Raw genomic sequence first — 13,909 nt, 5'->3', positions numbered from 1 at the left:
AACGGCTCCACTATCTAACGGGACTCTGCCATTTCTTTTGGCCTTTGCGGGTAACGCCACACCGAGACTGCACTTCTCATTTACTTTACTGACGAGCTCAGCTCACCAGTGCAGGAAGAGATCGGTGGGCCACAGCCTACAGACCTAACCCCCCCCCCCCCCCCCCCCCCAAACCACCTGATCCAATTTACCTCTTTGGGGGGCCTCTAGCCCCCCCCCCCCCCCTCTTAAGGGCAGGGCAACCCCTGAGCCAATCCTTGGCACAGGCAGTGCCACTCTGGCACCCAGGCAGCACCAGGATGGCAGTGCATGTGCCCAGGTACCATCCTGCCCAGAGCCTGAATACCTGGGGGGCCTCTAATGGCCTTGAAGACCCCCCCCAAAGTGCTGTTACATCTCATCCATGTTTGTGTGCACCAGTGCTAAAGGGCACCTTGGGGCGCTCTCCCAGGCGAGGCTGTTATTTCCCGGGCCTCGGGAGAATCTGGCGTAGGCATATTTAAATATGTTAATCTGAATCTTGTCCAGTGAGGCATTCTGAACGTTGTGACTCCCACGAGAGTCCTCGCGCGAGATTAAACAGCCTTGTCGCATCACCAAGTCAGGGGAGGCCATGGCATAGTGGTATTGTCACAGTCTAGCGATCCAGGGACCCAGGGTAGGATGTTCTGGGGTAGTGTGTTCGAATCCTAACTTGGCAAATTGTAAAATTTGAATTCAATAAAAATCACCATGAAACCATTTCTGATTTGGCACAAAAAACCACCTGGTTCACTAATGTCCTTCGGGGAAGGAAATCTGCCATCCTTACCCGGTCTGGCCTACATGTGACCCCAGATCCACACAGATGTGGTTGACTCTTAATTGCCCCCCACTGAAATGGCCGAACAAGCCACTCAGTTCAAGAGCAATTAGGGATGGGCAACAAATGCTGGCCCAGCCAGCGACGCCCACATAAAGAACAAATGAAGAAAAAAAAGCAATAAAGCCATTAAAGTGCACCCATCATCTTTGGAAAGCCCCAGAACAAAGGGTATAATGCCCCTTTCCAGTTTTGTCAAATTTTGAAAACCTGGGAGTTATTATTTGTGTTTGAAAGGGCCATTTAAATCTGCCTTATTTGAAATGTGTCAACATAAATATCTGTGTAATACCTTATTTTAGGAAAATTAATTCTAAATACCTTAAAGCTGAATGCAATTTGAAATGAATGGTATCCTCATCAAGGGCATTTACTAAATCAAGGTTTCACTAACTTCAAATGCACCAAATACTTTGCTACCTTACAAATATCAATATCTAATAATGAATAACAGTAAAAGAAAGCAGATTCAAATTTAACATGGAACAAATGAAAATAACGAATAAATACCAAAGAAAATTGTATCCATACCATTATAGAAGAGCTTTGCATTTAATGAGGATAAAATTGAAAGCACAAATTCGTAATGGTCCTCTATAGTAATTGCAGTCCGGGTTTGGTGCAATGACTGGAAAACAGTAATAACCTGTTTGGGCCAATTCCCTACCTCTCCTCAGATTTCCGGTTTGCCTTGTACGGAATGGAACCGCTAAAAGATCTGTGACATCAGGGAGTTGACCATAGGCTGAGGACTCCTTTTGCTGTTTCACTTTACCTAAAAGTCAGGACCCAGTGTAGGAATGCAGGTCAAGTGGGATGAGGTGTACCAACCTGTGGACCCTACATGTGGTCTACAGATTCCTTTGCAGTGAGGGTTGGGGAGGGGGCGTCAGGGGCAATATAGAGTCTTGAGGAGGTGGAACATCCCAATACCCCACCGATGAACCAGCACTGAATGTTCTTGCAGCATTCAGTAGGTGGGTGAGTAAATTAGGTATAGTGGTTACATCACATTACAAACAATAGATAATGAAGTCGCTACTCAATTGCTCCCGATGGGAATGGTTTTAAAATGGTTCTGACGCCAATTCATGTTTAATGGTTACTTGGTGAGGGAAGTTTGTAAATTGTCAGCTACTTGTAAATTTATAAAGTGCAGAATGGGAAACAGGGATGTTTAACAAGTTTACACCGATTGAAATGTGGCTGAAGTTTCCAAACCTTTCTACAACATCTGTTATCAGGGTATAAGGGTATTTTAGAACAATCTATTAATTCTTGGACCAAGACTTGTAAAATTGCAAGCTTATAGACACAATTGTTGATATGAAATAATGTGAACATATTGCTCAATGAACCCCACCTTCAATACTTGGATCTCCGATGATTGTAGAAACATAGTGGATTATGCAAAAAATATACAGAGAAGTTAATTTGATTAAAACTGTACAATTTCTTCAAAATATTTGGCTACATTTTGTGTAATACAGGTTCATTCTGCAATCAAGAGATTATTTTACATGGTTTAATGCCACAGTTTCTTATTGCTCCTTAATGCGGTCATGAAATTAGCAGTACCGTTAAAGTAGTAATATAAAAATCTAAAAATGACTCTCATCCTCTTCCACTGCCCTGTTTAAGCCTGGAATGAACTTCAGGAGACGTTTTCTAACACTGGATTTCCTTGTTTTCCGAGGAATTGTTCCACAGCTGCTGTCCCATGAGGGTGACTTGTGTCCACTCCCACTACTGGTCACGCTAATGCTCCTGCTCCTGCTCAGTTGCCGTTTTGAAGTGAACATATCAGTTTCTCTGTGGAAGAAGCATTCTTCGTCCATACTGCTCCGCCTATAGTGATTTCCAATGGCTAAGTCATCAAACACACTCAGTTGGAAGTCACAATCCTCACTGTCATCAGTCATTAGGCTGAGTTGGCTCCTGCAACTGCTGTCACTGGAAACTCTTTCCTTGTTCCGCATGGCTGACCCAAATATTGCAATATTGTCGTATAGCAAGGAGTCTGCAGCTTCTGCTGTGCTATTGTTCCTCAAGAGTCCTAAAAATTGAGACAATAGAAATGTATATCTGTACATTTAAAAGTAGTTTGCCTTGCCTCATGCTCTTTGCAGGTCTACTGCCACTGTAATTGACAGCATTTTTCAAAGGGGGATTGGGTTTTCCAATAAATAATGGATTACATTTCATTCCGAAATTCAGATTAGTGAGTGCTGACCATGGTCACCTATTAGGAACACAGGAATTAGGAGCAGAAGTAGGCAATTCAGCCCTCCGAGTCTGCTCCACCATTCAATCAGATCACGGCTGATCCCTTCCTAGTCTCAAACTCACCCCCTTGCCTGTTCCCCATATCCCTTTAACCGGTTTTATTTTAAAATCAGTAATATATCTATCTCCTTCTTGAAACTATTTAATCATAGAATTTACAGTGCTGAAGGAGGCCATTCGGCCCATCGAGTCTGCACCGGCTCTTGGAAAGAGCACCCTACCCAAGGTCAACACCTCCACCCTATCCCCATAACCCAGTAACCCCACCCAACACTAAGGGCAATTTATCATGGCCAATCCACCTAACCCGCACATCTTTGGACTGTGGGAGGAAACCGGAGCACCCGGAGGAAACCCACGCACACACGGGGAGGATGTGCATAATCCGCACAGACAGTGACCCAAGCCAGAATCGAACCTGGGACCCTGGAGCTGTGAAGCAATTGTGCTATCCACAATGCTACCGTGCTGATTCAGACTCCACCACACTATGGGGCAGTGAGTTTCACAAATTTACCACCCTCTGCGAGAAGTAGTTCCTCCTCATCTCAGTTTTAAATCTACTGCCTCTCAAACTATATCTATAACCTCTCATTTTGGATTGCCCCACAAGGGGGGGAACATTTGGTCTATGTTGACTTTATCAATCCTATTTAGTATTCTGTATACCTCAATCAGATCCCCCTCATCCTTCTAAATTCCAGCAAGTAGAAGTCCAAACTGTTCACTCATCAAACGTCAACCCTTTCATCCCCGGAATCAATCTGGTGAACCTCCTCCGAACTGCCTTCAATGCCACCACATACTTCCTCAAATAAAGAGACCAAAACTGGCAAAACTATTGCCGAAGTTTGAATTCAAACAAGGTGCTACATACAGGCTTGGTGAGAGTCGGACAAGTTAAAATGCAACGCATTAAAATAAGCAATTGTAAAGAGGAACCGCATGCTTAGCAAAACATAGAACACAGTACAGGAGACCATTCGGCCCATCGAGTCTGCACCGACCCACTACCACCCTATCCCCATAACCCAATAACCCCATCTAACCTTTTAGGACACTAAGGGCAATTTAGCATGGCCAATCTACCTAACCTGCACGTCTTTGGACTGTGGGAGGAAACCCACGCAGACACGGGGAGAACGTGCAGACTCCAACAGACAGTGACCCAGCAGGGAATTGAACCTGGGATGCTGGCGCTGTGAAGCCAGTGCTAGCCACGTGTGCTACCGTGCTGCCCTCACGTACTTTAAAAGTACGTTCAGTATACTCTCCTCCACTTTCTAAAAACTCAAAGCGGCCACAACTTTAATTTCGACCACATAAATGGAAAAGAATCCACTCAAAATCGCAAATCAAAAACGTTTTAAAGTTCGCTGACATTGATTTGGATTTGAATGTCAAGGTCAATCCTTCGATGGAATTTTATAGCCCCTCTGGGGGATGGTATCACAGGAGGAGAGGGTGGCATAAAGTTCAACATCATAGCAGTGGCGCTGTGGGAAAACCTGCCAGCCAGGTGGCCGGAGGACACGTTATCCCCCTTCAAGGCCACCCCTTCATCTAATAGCCATTAAATGGCTGCAGGGCATGCTAGCCAAGCAGAGACAGTCTCGCCGCTGACTTTAGGTCAGGGGTGGGGCCACAGAACTGACCTCCAGAACAAAATTCAGCCCTTACACTGGATGGGTGCCAGACCCAACTGCACCCAGCCAATTACAGACTCATCAAATAAAACACTTACTGCTGAAAAGCTAAGCTTAATATGTTGCCGTTATGATAAAGTCCATAATTCCTGATTGCATGCACTCTTACAAATTTAAGATGGTGAAATTGCTTTTCTTTTATATGCAGAGCCTTGGTTTAAATTCTATACAGACTGACTGCAGTACCTAGCTGCTGATTGTAAGGGTCCTGTGGGAAGCGAGTTTGGAAAATTTCATTTCAGTTCCTTAGGAATACAGTCCTACCCCACAAATGGCACCAAATGAGAAATGTCACCAAAAGAAAAAAACAGTAGGATGGTTTGTATGGGGGAGAAAAAAAAATCAAACTGGTTCATTAAGAGTCACTTGCCAAGACTGAGTTAGCACATATTTTTCAAGACGACAGCAGAAGCTTTACTCTACATCCTTCCGTGCTCTAGGTGCTCTGGGCGTTTTAAATGTGCACTAAATGCACAAGGTGTAATCATGTTCATTTACTGGTGGTGAGATCCCTTCACCTCGATGAATTATATAGAATTTACAAAGACCTTTTAATCGTCCCATTTGCTTCTTCATTTTATACACATCATAACATGGTAAGGTTTCCAATTAGAATTTTAAAAATTTACACTAGCTTTAAAATGATGTTACATTGTGGTTTCCCAGTAGAAACTTACCATGAACTAGGCGTTGTTCCTGTAGCATAAGTGATCGGTACTCCACCCATTTCCCTTGAAGCGCTTTCTAAGAGATACAAGAAGACAATGTTGATCAAAGTGTAAAAATACAGAAGCTCTCTGCAGAGAAGCTTTACTGAAATCTTTGTGCAGCATCATAGTTTGAGATGTTTCGATAAATTTCCACAAAGTGCTAGCCAAGTACTAGTGGGATATCTTCAGTATCATTAATTAACCATTATCAAATAACATTGAAGAAATTATCAAATATGTTCAACACTGCCACCTCACGGCGCCGAGGACCCAGGTTCGATCCTGGCCCCGGGTCACTGTCCGTGTGGAGTTTTCTCCCCATGTCTGCGTGGATCTCACCCCCACAACCCAAAGATGTGCAGGGTAGGTGGATCGGCCGTGCGAATTTCCCCTCAATTGAAAATTGTTTTTTTTTTTTAAAACTATGTTAAAAAAAGTAATCTTTCAAGTAAAGGTAAACTACACACAGGCCAGAGTCACTAAACAGTACTTCACTCGCTGGTTCCAGGGACCACTCTGCCCGGGGCCACGTGCTTCATCCCCATTGGTCGCACTTCACACAATCCCACCTGTTTGGCCCAAAGTCGGTCATGTGAACCACGAGGGCTCACCCCGTGCTACCACAGTGAGCAAGTTTATTTCAACAACTAGTACCTGGACCCGGTGCAAATTTTTACAGGAAGGAAAAATGCAAACCAGCTGAAAAACTGAGTTGAGCCAAAATGTTGCCTCGATCAGCTGCACACATTACTACAACATGAATAATTACTTTTACTTATATTCACTGAACTCTCAAAATGAGTTTTACCAGATAATGAACTCATGCAGCTTTCATTTTCATCTTGCAAGTATGCAGCTGAATTAATTGTTTGTCCTTATTATTTCACAGTGGAACTGACATATAGCAAAAGTTTGGGAAACATACCTTTAAAAAATGCAATTTTCTTTCAAGTTCACTTCTTTTGGCAGTGTCTTTATTTATGGTCAACACGCTGTAAAATAGATTTTTTTTTTTTTTTTAAAAAGTGGTAAAGTTCAGGTGTAAACAGAGAAAGCACTGACGCAAGCTCATGCTTAAAAGACATCCACCCCCTCACCCACTGATGTATAGTGGCTGAAGTATGCACTTTCAACGGGATGCACTGCAGCAATGCACCAGGTTTACATTAAATCCAACTCAACCACCAAGATGGACCGAGTAGAAATATCATGTGAACACATCTGAACTTCCTCTCCAAGTCACAACCATCCTGACCTGGATATTAATCAGAATTCATTCATTATTCTGAGAATTCCCTATCTCACACCACAAGGATTATAAGAAGGCCAATTGCCTTCACAGGTAACTAAGGATATCAGCATCAGCCATGTTCCAAACACTTTTATTTCTAAATGCAGCAAATAAAAAGAATGCCACATAAATGACATTACATTATGGGCATTGTTATTAGCATAAAAGGCCAAAACACAAAATGATGATGGGTTTTCATTAAGTGAAAGGGTTTCTGAGAATCAATGGTGATTAAGAAATATTTTGATGAGGAGACGGGAACAAAAATAAAAATGGTAGATTCAAGACCACTGGAGAGATGATCACCCAAACCTATTTCCTTTCAATGCTTATTGTCAGAGATAGGCAGGAGAGTTGAAAAAAATATTGGTAAAAGTAGCAAGCTTTGACAATGGTTTTCAGGGAAGCGAGGGATGCAAAGGTGCGGAGGAAGCCTGGAGCTTAGGGGCTGGATCTTCATGGCCCATTTCGGGCCAGAAGGGAGCAAGGCAGCAGAAAAATGGTGGCGATGTCGTGCAGTTTCATGTCACACCTCCGTTTCTTACACCAGCGATATTTGTGAGGGCAGGTGAAGCGTGAGCCTCTGAACCCGCCCTCACTTCTTACCAGGCTAATTAATCTCACGAAGGGTTTGTTAAAAAAGCACATCTCTAGAAACTATGATTTTGTGTGTGTGCAGCAGTGTTCAGGAGATGTCTGTCTCAGAGCAGCTGAAGGCATGCGGGGAATATGTCACAGGAGGCTAGCAACGTTTCAAAAAGGTTTAAGTGTGCATGTTTATCAAAGGTTAAAGGGGAAAGAATTAAGAATTTTGCCACTTCAGGGTGTTGTCACCCTCCTGGAATTGGGCTTTGGCGTAGTGGGCATGGCTGTTTGGACCCAACTCAACTCAGCACCAGGAAGGATGAAGATGGAAATGAGTGCTACACTCTGGGAACTCAAAGACCACTGCCAGCGTGCCAGGCATCAAGAGGCCAGGTGAAAAGAATGAGGACCACAAAAAAGGAACTACCCCGAGCACAGGATTTAAAGGCAGAGGCATATAAACCTGGGCATGTTTAAGAACCAGTGCAGACCTCAGTCTCACAGGTGGCTGCACATTGGTGCATCATCCAGGTGAAAGATGCCCTCTTCGCCAAGGCTGGGCAGCATATCAGATTCAAAACTGATGGGACATTACGGGCTCAGAGGGTGATCAGATGGTACCCTTCAATACCCTCCTGCAAATGTTTCAGTCATTGTGGTTGTCTGCTGTGCTTTCCATAATATGGCCCTCCAGAAGGATGGCCCTGGATGGGGACAATTCATCAGAGGAGGAGCAGAAAGCAAGAGGAGGACGAATTGGAGGCGGAAGGAGGTGATTCTGAAAAGAATGAGCCACCGCTGAATGACAAGGTGGCCTCCACCTCCATCCCACCTGAAGAGGGCTTCACTCCCCTCCCCCTTGAGTGCAAAGCCTCCAACTTCCTTGTGGCATCTTGCTTCCCTGTGATATAGTGAAAAGCTTTGGCATAAACAATCAGCTGTCTCAGTGCTATCTGCTGTAGGTGACTGATAATCACCTCACTTCCTCTCACTCACCTCCATTCCTGCCCCTACCAGTCTTAATTGGATAGGGAACCTTTCTTCATATCAATCAAGGGCTCACCCCTCAAAAATCTGAACTTAAGTCAGTTTCTCACAGGGGGCAGGTTTCCGACACAAAAGCAGACCCAGCTCCTGCTTCCTGCCTCCGAGACAAAAATCCAGATTGCAGGCTGTCAGCAGTAGGACAAGGCTGAGAAGGTACAGAGGAGGCCAGAGTCAGAGGAATGAAGAGTTCAGCATCCTCTGCTGTTTGTGATTTTCATTAATGACTTGGATGAGGGAGTTGAAGGGTGGGTCAGTAAATTTGCAGACGATGCGAAGATTGGTGGAGTTGTGGATAGTGAAGAGGGCAGTTGTCGGCTGCAAAGAGACATAAATAGGATGGCAGAGCTGGGCTGAGAAGTGGCAGATGGAGTTTAACCCTGAAAAGTGTGAGGTTGTCCATTTTGGAAGGAAAAATATGAATGCGGAATACAGGGTTAACGGTAGAGTTCTTGGCAATGTGGAGGAGCAGAGCGATCTTGGGGTCTATGTTCATACATCTTTGAAAGTTGCCACTCAAGTGGATAGAGCTGTGAAGAAGGCCTATGGTGTGCTAGCGTTCATTAACAGAGGGATTGAATTTAAGAGCCGTGAGGTGATGATGCAGCTGTACAAAACTTTGGTAAGGCCTCATTTGGAGTACTGTGTACAGTTCTGGTCGCCTCATTTTAGGAAGGATGTGGAAGCTTTGGAAAAGGTGCAAAGGAGATTTACCAGGATGTTGCCTGGAATGGAGAGTAGGTCTTACGAGGAAAGGTTGATGGTGCTAGGCCTTTTCTCATTAGAACGGAGAAGGATGAGGGGCGACTTGATAGAGGTTTATAAGATGATCAGGGGAATAGATAGACAGTCAGGGACTTTTTCCCCGGGTGGAACAAACCATTACAAGGGGACATAAATTTAAGGTGAATGGTGGAAGATATAGGGGGGGGGGGGGGGGGGGGGATGTCAGAGGTAGGTTCTTTACCCAGAGAGTAGTGGGGGCATGGAATGCACTGCCTGTGGAAGTAGTTGAGTCGGAAACATTAGGGACCTTCAAGCAGCTATTGGATAGGTACATGGATTACGGTAAAATGATATAGTGTAGATTTATTTGTTCTTAAGGGCAGCATGGTAGCATTGTGGATAGCACAATTGCTTCACAGCTCCAGGACCCAGGTTCGATTCCGGCTTGGGTCACTGTCTGTGCGGAGTCTGCACATGCTCCCAGTGTCTGCTTGGGTTTCCTCCGGGTGCTCCGGATTCCTCCCATAGTCCAAAGATGTGCAGGTTAGGTGGATTGGCCATGATAAATTACCCATAGTGTCCAAAATTGCCCTTGGTGTTGGGTGGAGGTGTTGAGTTTGGGTAGGGTGCTCTTTCGAAGAGCCGGTGCAGACTCAATGGGCCGAATGGCCTCCTTCTGCACTGTAAATTCAATGATAATCTATGATTAATCTAGGACAAAGGTTCGGCACAACATCGTGGGCCGAAGGGCCTGTTCTGTGCTGTATTTTTCTATGTTCTAGTTGAAGTGGGGCTGGCGCAGGTCACACAAATAGGGGTCGCCGGGCAGTAGGGTGGCACAGTGGTTAGCAACTGATGCCTCACGCACGGAGGACCCGGCTTCTATACCGGCCCCAGGTTACTGTGTGTGGAGTTTGCACGTTTCCTGTGTCTGTGTGGATCTCAACCCCACAACCCAAAGATGTGCAGGGTAGGTGAATTGGTCACACAAAATACTCCTTAATTGGCAAAAAAAATGGGTACTTTAAATTTTTTTTTTTTTTTATAAATCAAAAATAGGGGTTGGCAAGATCATGATCAGATTTAAATGGAAGGATGAACATTTTTAATCATAGACCTTGGACGACTGGGAATTAATCTAGGTCAGCAAGAAAGATATGAAGTGGCAGCAGTGATCTGACGTGGGGTAAGATTTTTGCACCAGATATTTGGACAAACTGAAGCTTGCAGAGCATGAAGGATGAAAGTTTGCGCAGTACATTATTGGAATCAAGAGGTCTTGAAATGAGAAAAGCATGAATGAAGGTTTCAGCATCAGGTGGGCTGAGGTCAAGCAAACAATCATGCTCGATGAGTAATCACATTACTTTGCAATCATTCAGGTTGAATGTGCTTTTTGCAGCTCCTGTTTTTGGGTTCAAAATCAAAAATAAAGAATTATACAACCTTAATTGGTACAGAAGGTTCAGGAGTGTTTGAGTGGACAACACTCAATAGGCACTTCCAGAATGGAACAGGAGCACTTAATGCCCAGATTTTGCTCGCCATTTATTGTGCTTGCAGCTTTGGTGGGTTTTGAATGGCAATTTTAGAGGATAGAGTGCCATTTCAGCAAGGTACACTTTACAGGTGATCTGGGACCTATGCAAGCAGTGTGGCTCTTCAACCAATCAGATTGAAGAATGCTTACTGAGACATGCAATGTCCAAAACCAGGATGTGCATGTTAGAGTATTTCATTCCATTTAAAATCATGAACAGAGGAGAACAAAATAAAAAAAGATTTGATGGAGATTAATGGAGAGACAAAGAAAAAGGTTGAAAAAAATCTACACTTTTTTATAAAAAAGATCTCCAACAGTAAATGAAAATCTTAAGGAATGAGACATCACATTTATAAAGCTGAATTTTCAGTGCCAGGGAGATTGAGTACCAGACCATTAAAAGTTCACTGAAACTTGAATGGACAACTGTTAACTTTCTCCAGCATGTATATTGGGGTATCCCCCAGCGTGTATATTGGGGTATCTAACAGGTAGGCAAGTACCACAACTTCACACCGTTCATGTGGTTTAAAGTATGCTCTTTTGGCAAAGTATCAGTGTAGCAAAGCTTGCGGAAGAATAGGGTAAATTGAGAGCAACTTTCTGATATCCAAGTTTAACTACACGTGTGTGTGTGTGTGTGTGGACAGAAACTACTGCACAATTTACTTTCTAAATAATGGCAAGTGCTGGTAGCCTCATGGTCATTCCAAAATCCAAGACATGTTTCTGATTAAGTGTAAGTTGTACCACTGACCAGAATAAATCTAAATGAGCTCGGGGAAGAGGAGAATCTCCTGGAACCAAATACAAACTGAGGTAGTATAGTTTTTTTGTTTTGCTTTTTTAAAATGAGAAATGTGTTTCGAACCCAACTATGTTTGATGGCGTGCCAACGCCACTACAGTGATGTCATTTACAAATATCATAAGCTGCTATTTTAACAAGCTGGAATAGGATGAGTGAAAATCACATTTCAGCTAATACACCACTGAAGGGTTCTCCAATTTTAAAGATTCAAGACAGAACAATTTTTCACGTTGTGAATCTTCTCTTTATTACAAGGGTTGCAGCAAATTTCCCTGCACTCAATGACCTCACACTTGTGGTGTGGTCCCAGTCAGAAGCCAGAAAATAAAATGCTTTCAGCAATCACATCACCTTCCGAAATTCCATTCACTCTATAACCTCAGTGAATCCCACCATTTTAATGAGCATGCTAGACCCCTGAGAAAGCATTGTCACAGTGCTTGATTTGGCAAAATTGAAACTGCTGTTGGTAACAGAAACAGAGGACTGCCCTGGAAATCAGAAAACACATTTATATTCACGCTTACCTTAATAAATTACCAGATGACTTAATTAGGTCTACAATTTCTTGATGACTAAACCCCTCAGTGTCCACTCCATTAATGTTAACGAGCATATCACCTATTAAACAAAAAAACAGTGGTTGTCATACAGGTGTAGGAAGCGGTGTAATGGACTACATGCGTTTCGTGCACATCCGTGAGAAAGGCAGAACCAAGCAGACCAAAAGAGGAAGTGAATACTTACCAGCTTTCAGCCCTGCAACATGGGAGGGACTGTTCTCATGCACCTTGCACACACAAGTGTACATCTCCAATGCATTTGCATTTTGCTGGCCTATTCCATGGGTCTGTCAGTAGAAAGCAAAAAATAAGTCCGCTACTACAGAAACAAGTAGTAAAATCCACTTTTAAGTTATATCTTGGAAACCTCAAACACAATACCTGCAGCAAATTGCTCACCTGAATCTCAAATCCAAAAGTTTCATTGTCTTGCTTGTTTAAGACAACCATTTTTCTGTTTGGAAAACAAAGAAATGAACATAGTTTACCTACTTTCAGTGTAAAATACATAAAATGAAAATCAAACTCCCTGAAACATGTAATCATTCCATTGTTTGAAGAAAAGTAGTGTGCGCAAAACTCTACAGGCTCACTATTACAGATTCGTATCGTCCCTGAACTTTACATCAGAGTCACAGTCAACATTAACTTTCTTTCAACACCGCACAGCAGATTTAATTTCAAGGGAGCAGATTATTTTTTATTAAAAATGGGTCTTACTTCTGAAAATATGAAGTGTCTGCCAAAGAGTTTGATCTAGTCAAAGAAAGCTGCAAAAGAAAGAAAGAAATCAAAAATAATCCAAATTACCCGGTTGAAGAATTTAAACTTTTATTAGTATATATAATCACATCCATTAACCTACTGATGATCAATACTAGTCTAATACCCTATCCATTTGTATCCTGGAACACATTGAAAAATCCAGGATGGTTCATGGAGGTTTCATTGATTGCTTCATAAAGTGTAAAAAAAACACATACTCAAAGTTGTTCAATTTATAACCATTTTATGCTCGACTACTTTTGTAGTTTTTACACATTTTGAATCAGCTCTTTTCAGAAGAGGTGTCCACTGATGAACATAGTTACATATTCAATCGAGCAAACAAAAATTACAGAGAACAGGAAAATTTTAAGACCAAAAATATTTTTGTACCACTGTAATATAGAAACATTTTGTATCTACACCACTTCTAGCATCACCCACTTGTTAAAGCCGCACTAATTGTTTCTGCGGAGTGGCTGTTTTACCTGTCTGCGCCCCCGGGGCAGGGTCCCCAGGGTACTAGCGACCATCTGAAGACGCTTGTTATCAGTTTCATCAGTGAAGCTCCGGTTGGAGATCTCAGAATAGGAATCGTAGCCGGATGGCGAAGACTTCGCTGCCATGTAATTCGCGTTCCCATTAATTTGAAGGACACTTTGTAAAGTCATGATTTTAGTTTCAGGTCAATCAGTCTCATTGCTGTTAGGTAACGTCCCATGGAGTGGAACAAAACTCGATCGAGCTCCACTCAAAGCGCTCACACAATTTCAGGACGGAAATTCAAGTCATGTGATGTGGTGGTTTGTGGCCACTTGAGCATTTTACATCAATTGGTTTGGTTTACGCAAGTTGCTGGTTTCTGAGAGCTGGTGATGGAGAATTAGCATGCCTAACTCTGCTTGCTGCAGCTTCTGGATGATTTTGAAAGTCTAAAAAGAGAAGCAGGAAAGTGCACATTTTCTGGATCCATTTATTAAATTCAGTTTTTCTTCCTAACTTAAAACACGCCCAATGT

At 43.0% G+C, this 13,909-nt stretch overlaps 1 protein-coding gene across 1 annotated transcript; it reads right to left on the bottom strand.

The window, feature by feature from the left end:
• Positions 1-226: 226 nt before the first annotated feature.
• Positions 227-13,645, bottom strand: cytip (cytohesin 1 interacting protein). The gene is made up of 8 exons (XM_072475100.1): positions 13,380-13,645; positions 12,847-12,896; positions 12,526-12,580; positions 12,311-12,413; positions 12,091-12,184; positions 6,490-6,556; positions 5,532-5,598; positions 227-2,918 (listed from the first exon to the last, which is right to left on the bottom strand). The coding sequence occupies exons 1-8, from the start codon at positions 13,560-13,562 to the stop codon at positions 2,464-2,466; spliced, it is 1,074 nt and encodes a 357-aa protein (XP_072331201.1). The 5' UTR covers positions 13,563-13,645; the 3' UTR covers positions 227-2,463.
• Positions 13,646-13,909: the final 264 nt, after the last annotated feature.

This window comes from Scyliorhinus torazame, chromosome 2 (genome assembly GCF_047496885.1).
Source record: "Scyliorhinus torazame isolate Kashiwa2021f chromosome 2, sScyTor2.1, whole genome shotgun sequence".
Taxonomy (NCBI): domain Eukaryota; kingdom Metazoa; phylum Chordata; class Chondrichthyes; order Carcharhiniformes; family Scyliorhinidae; genus Scyliorhinus; species Scyliorhinus torazame.
The sequence above is the reverse complement of the archived record's forward strand: the minus strand, read 5'-3'. Positions and strand labels throughout refer to the sequence as shown.

Excerpts from the sequence above, each read along its gene's own strand:
- cytip (XM_072475100.1), bottom strand. The coding sequence starts at position 13,562 with ATGACTTTACAAAGTGTCCTTCAAATTAATGGGAACGCGAATTACATG. Across the intron at positions 12,897-13,379 it reads TGCCCCGGGGGCGCAGACAG|CTTTCTTTGACTAGATCAAA; the intron begins GTAAAACAGCCA and ends TTTCTTTTGCAG. Across the intron at positions 6,557-12,090 it reads TCATCTGGTAATTTATTAAG|CGTGTTGACCATAAATAAAG; the intron begins GTAAGCGTGAAT and ends TCTATTTTACAG.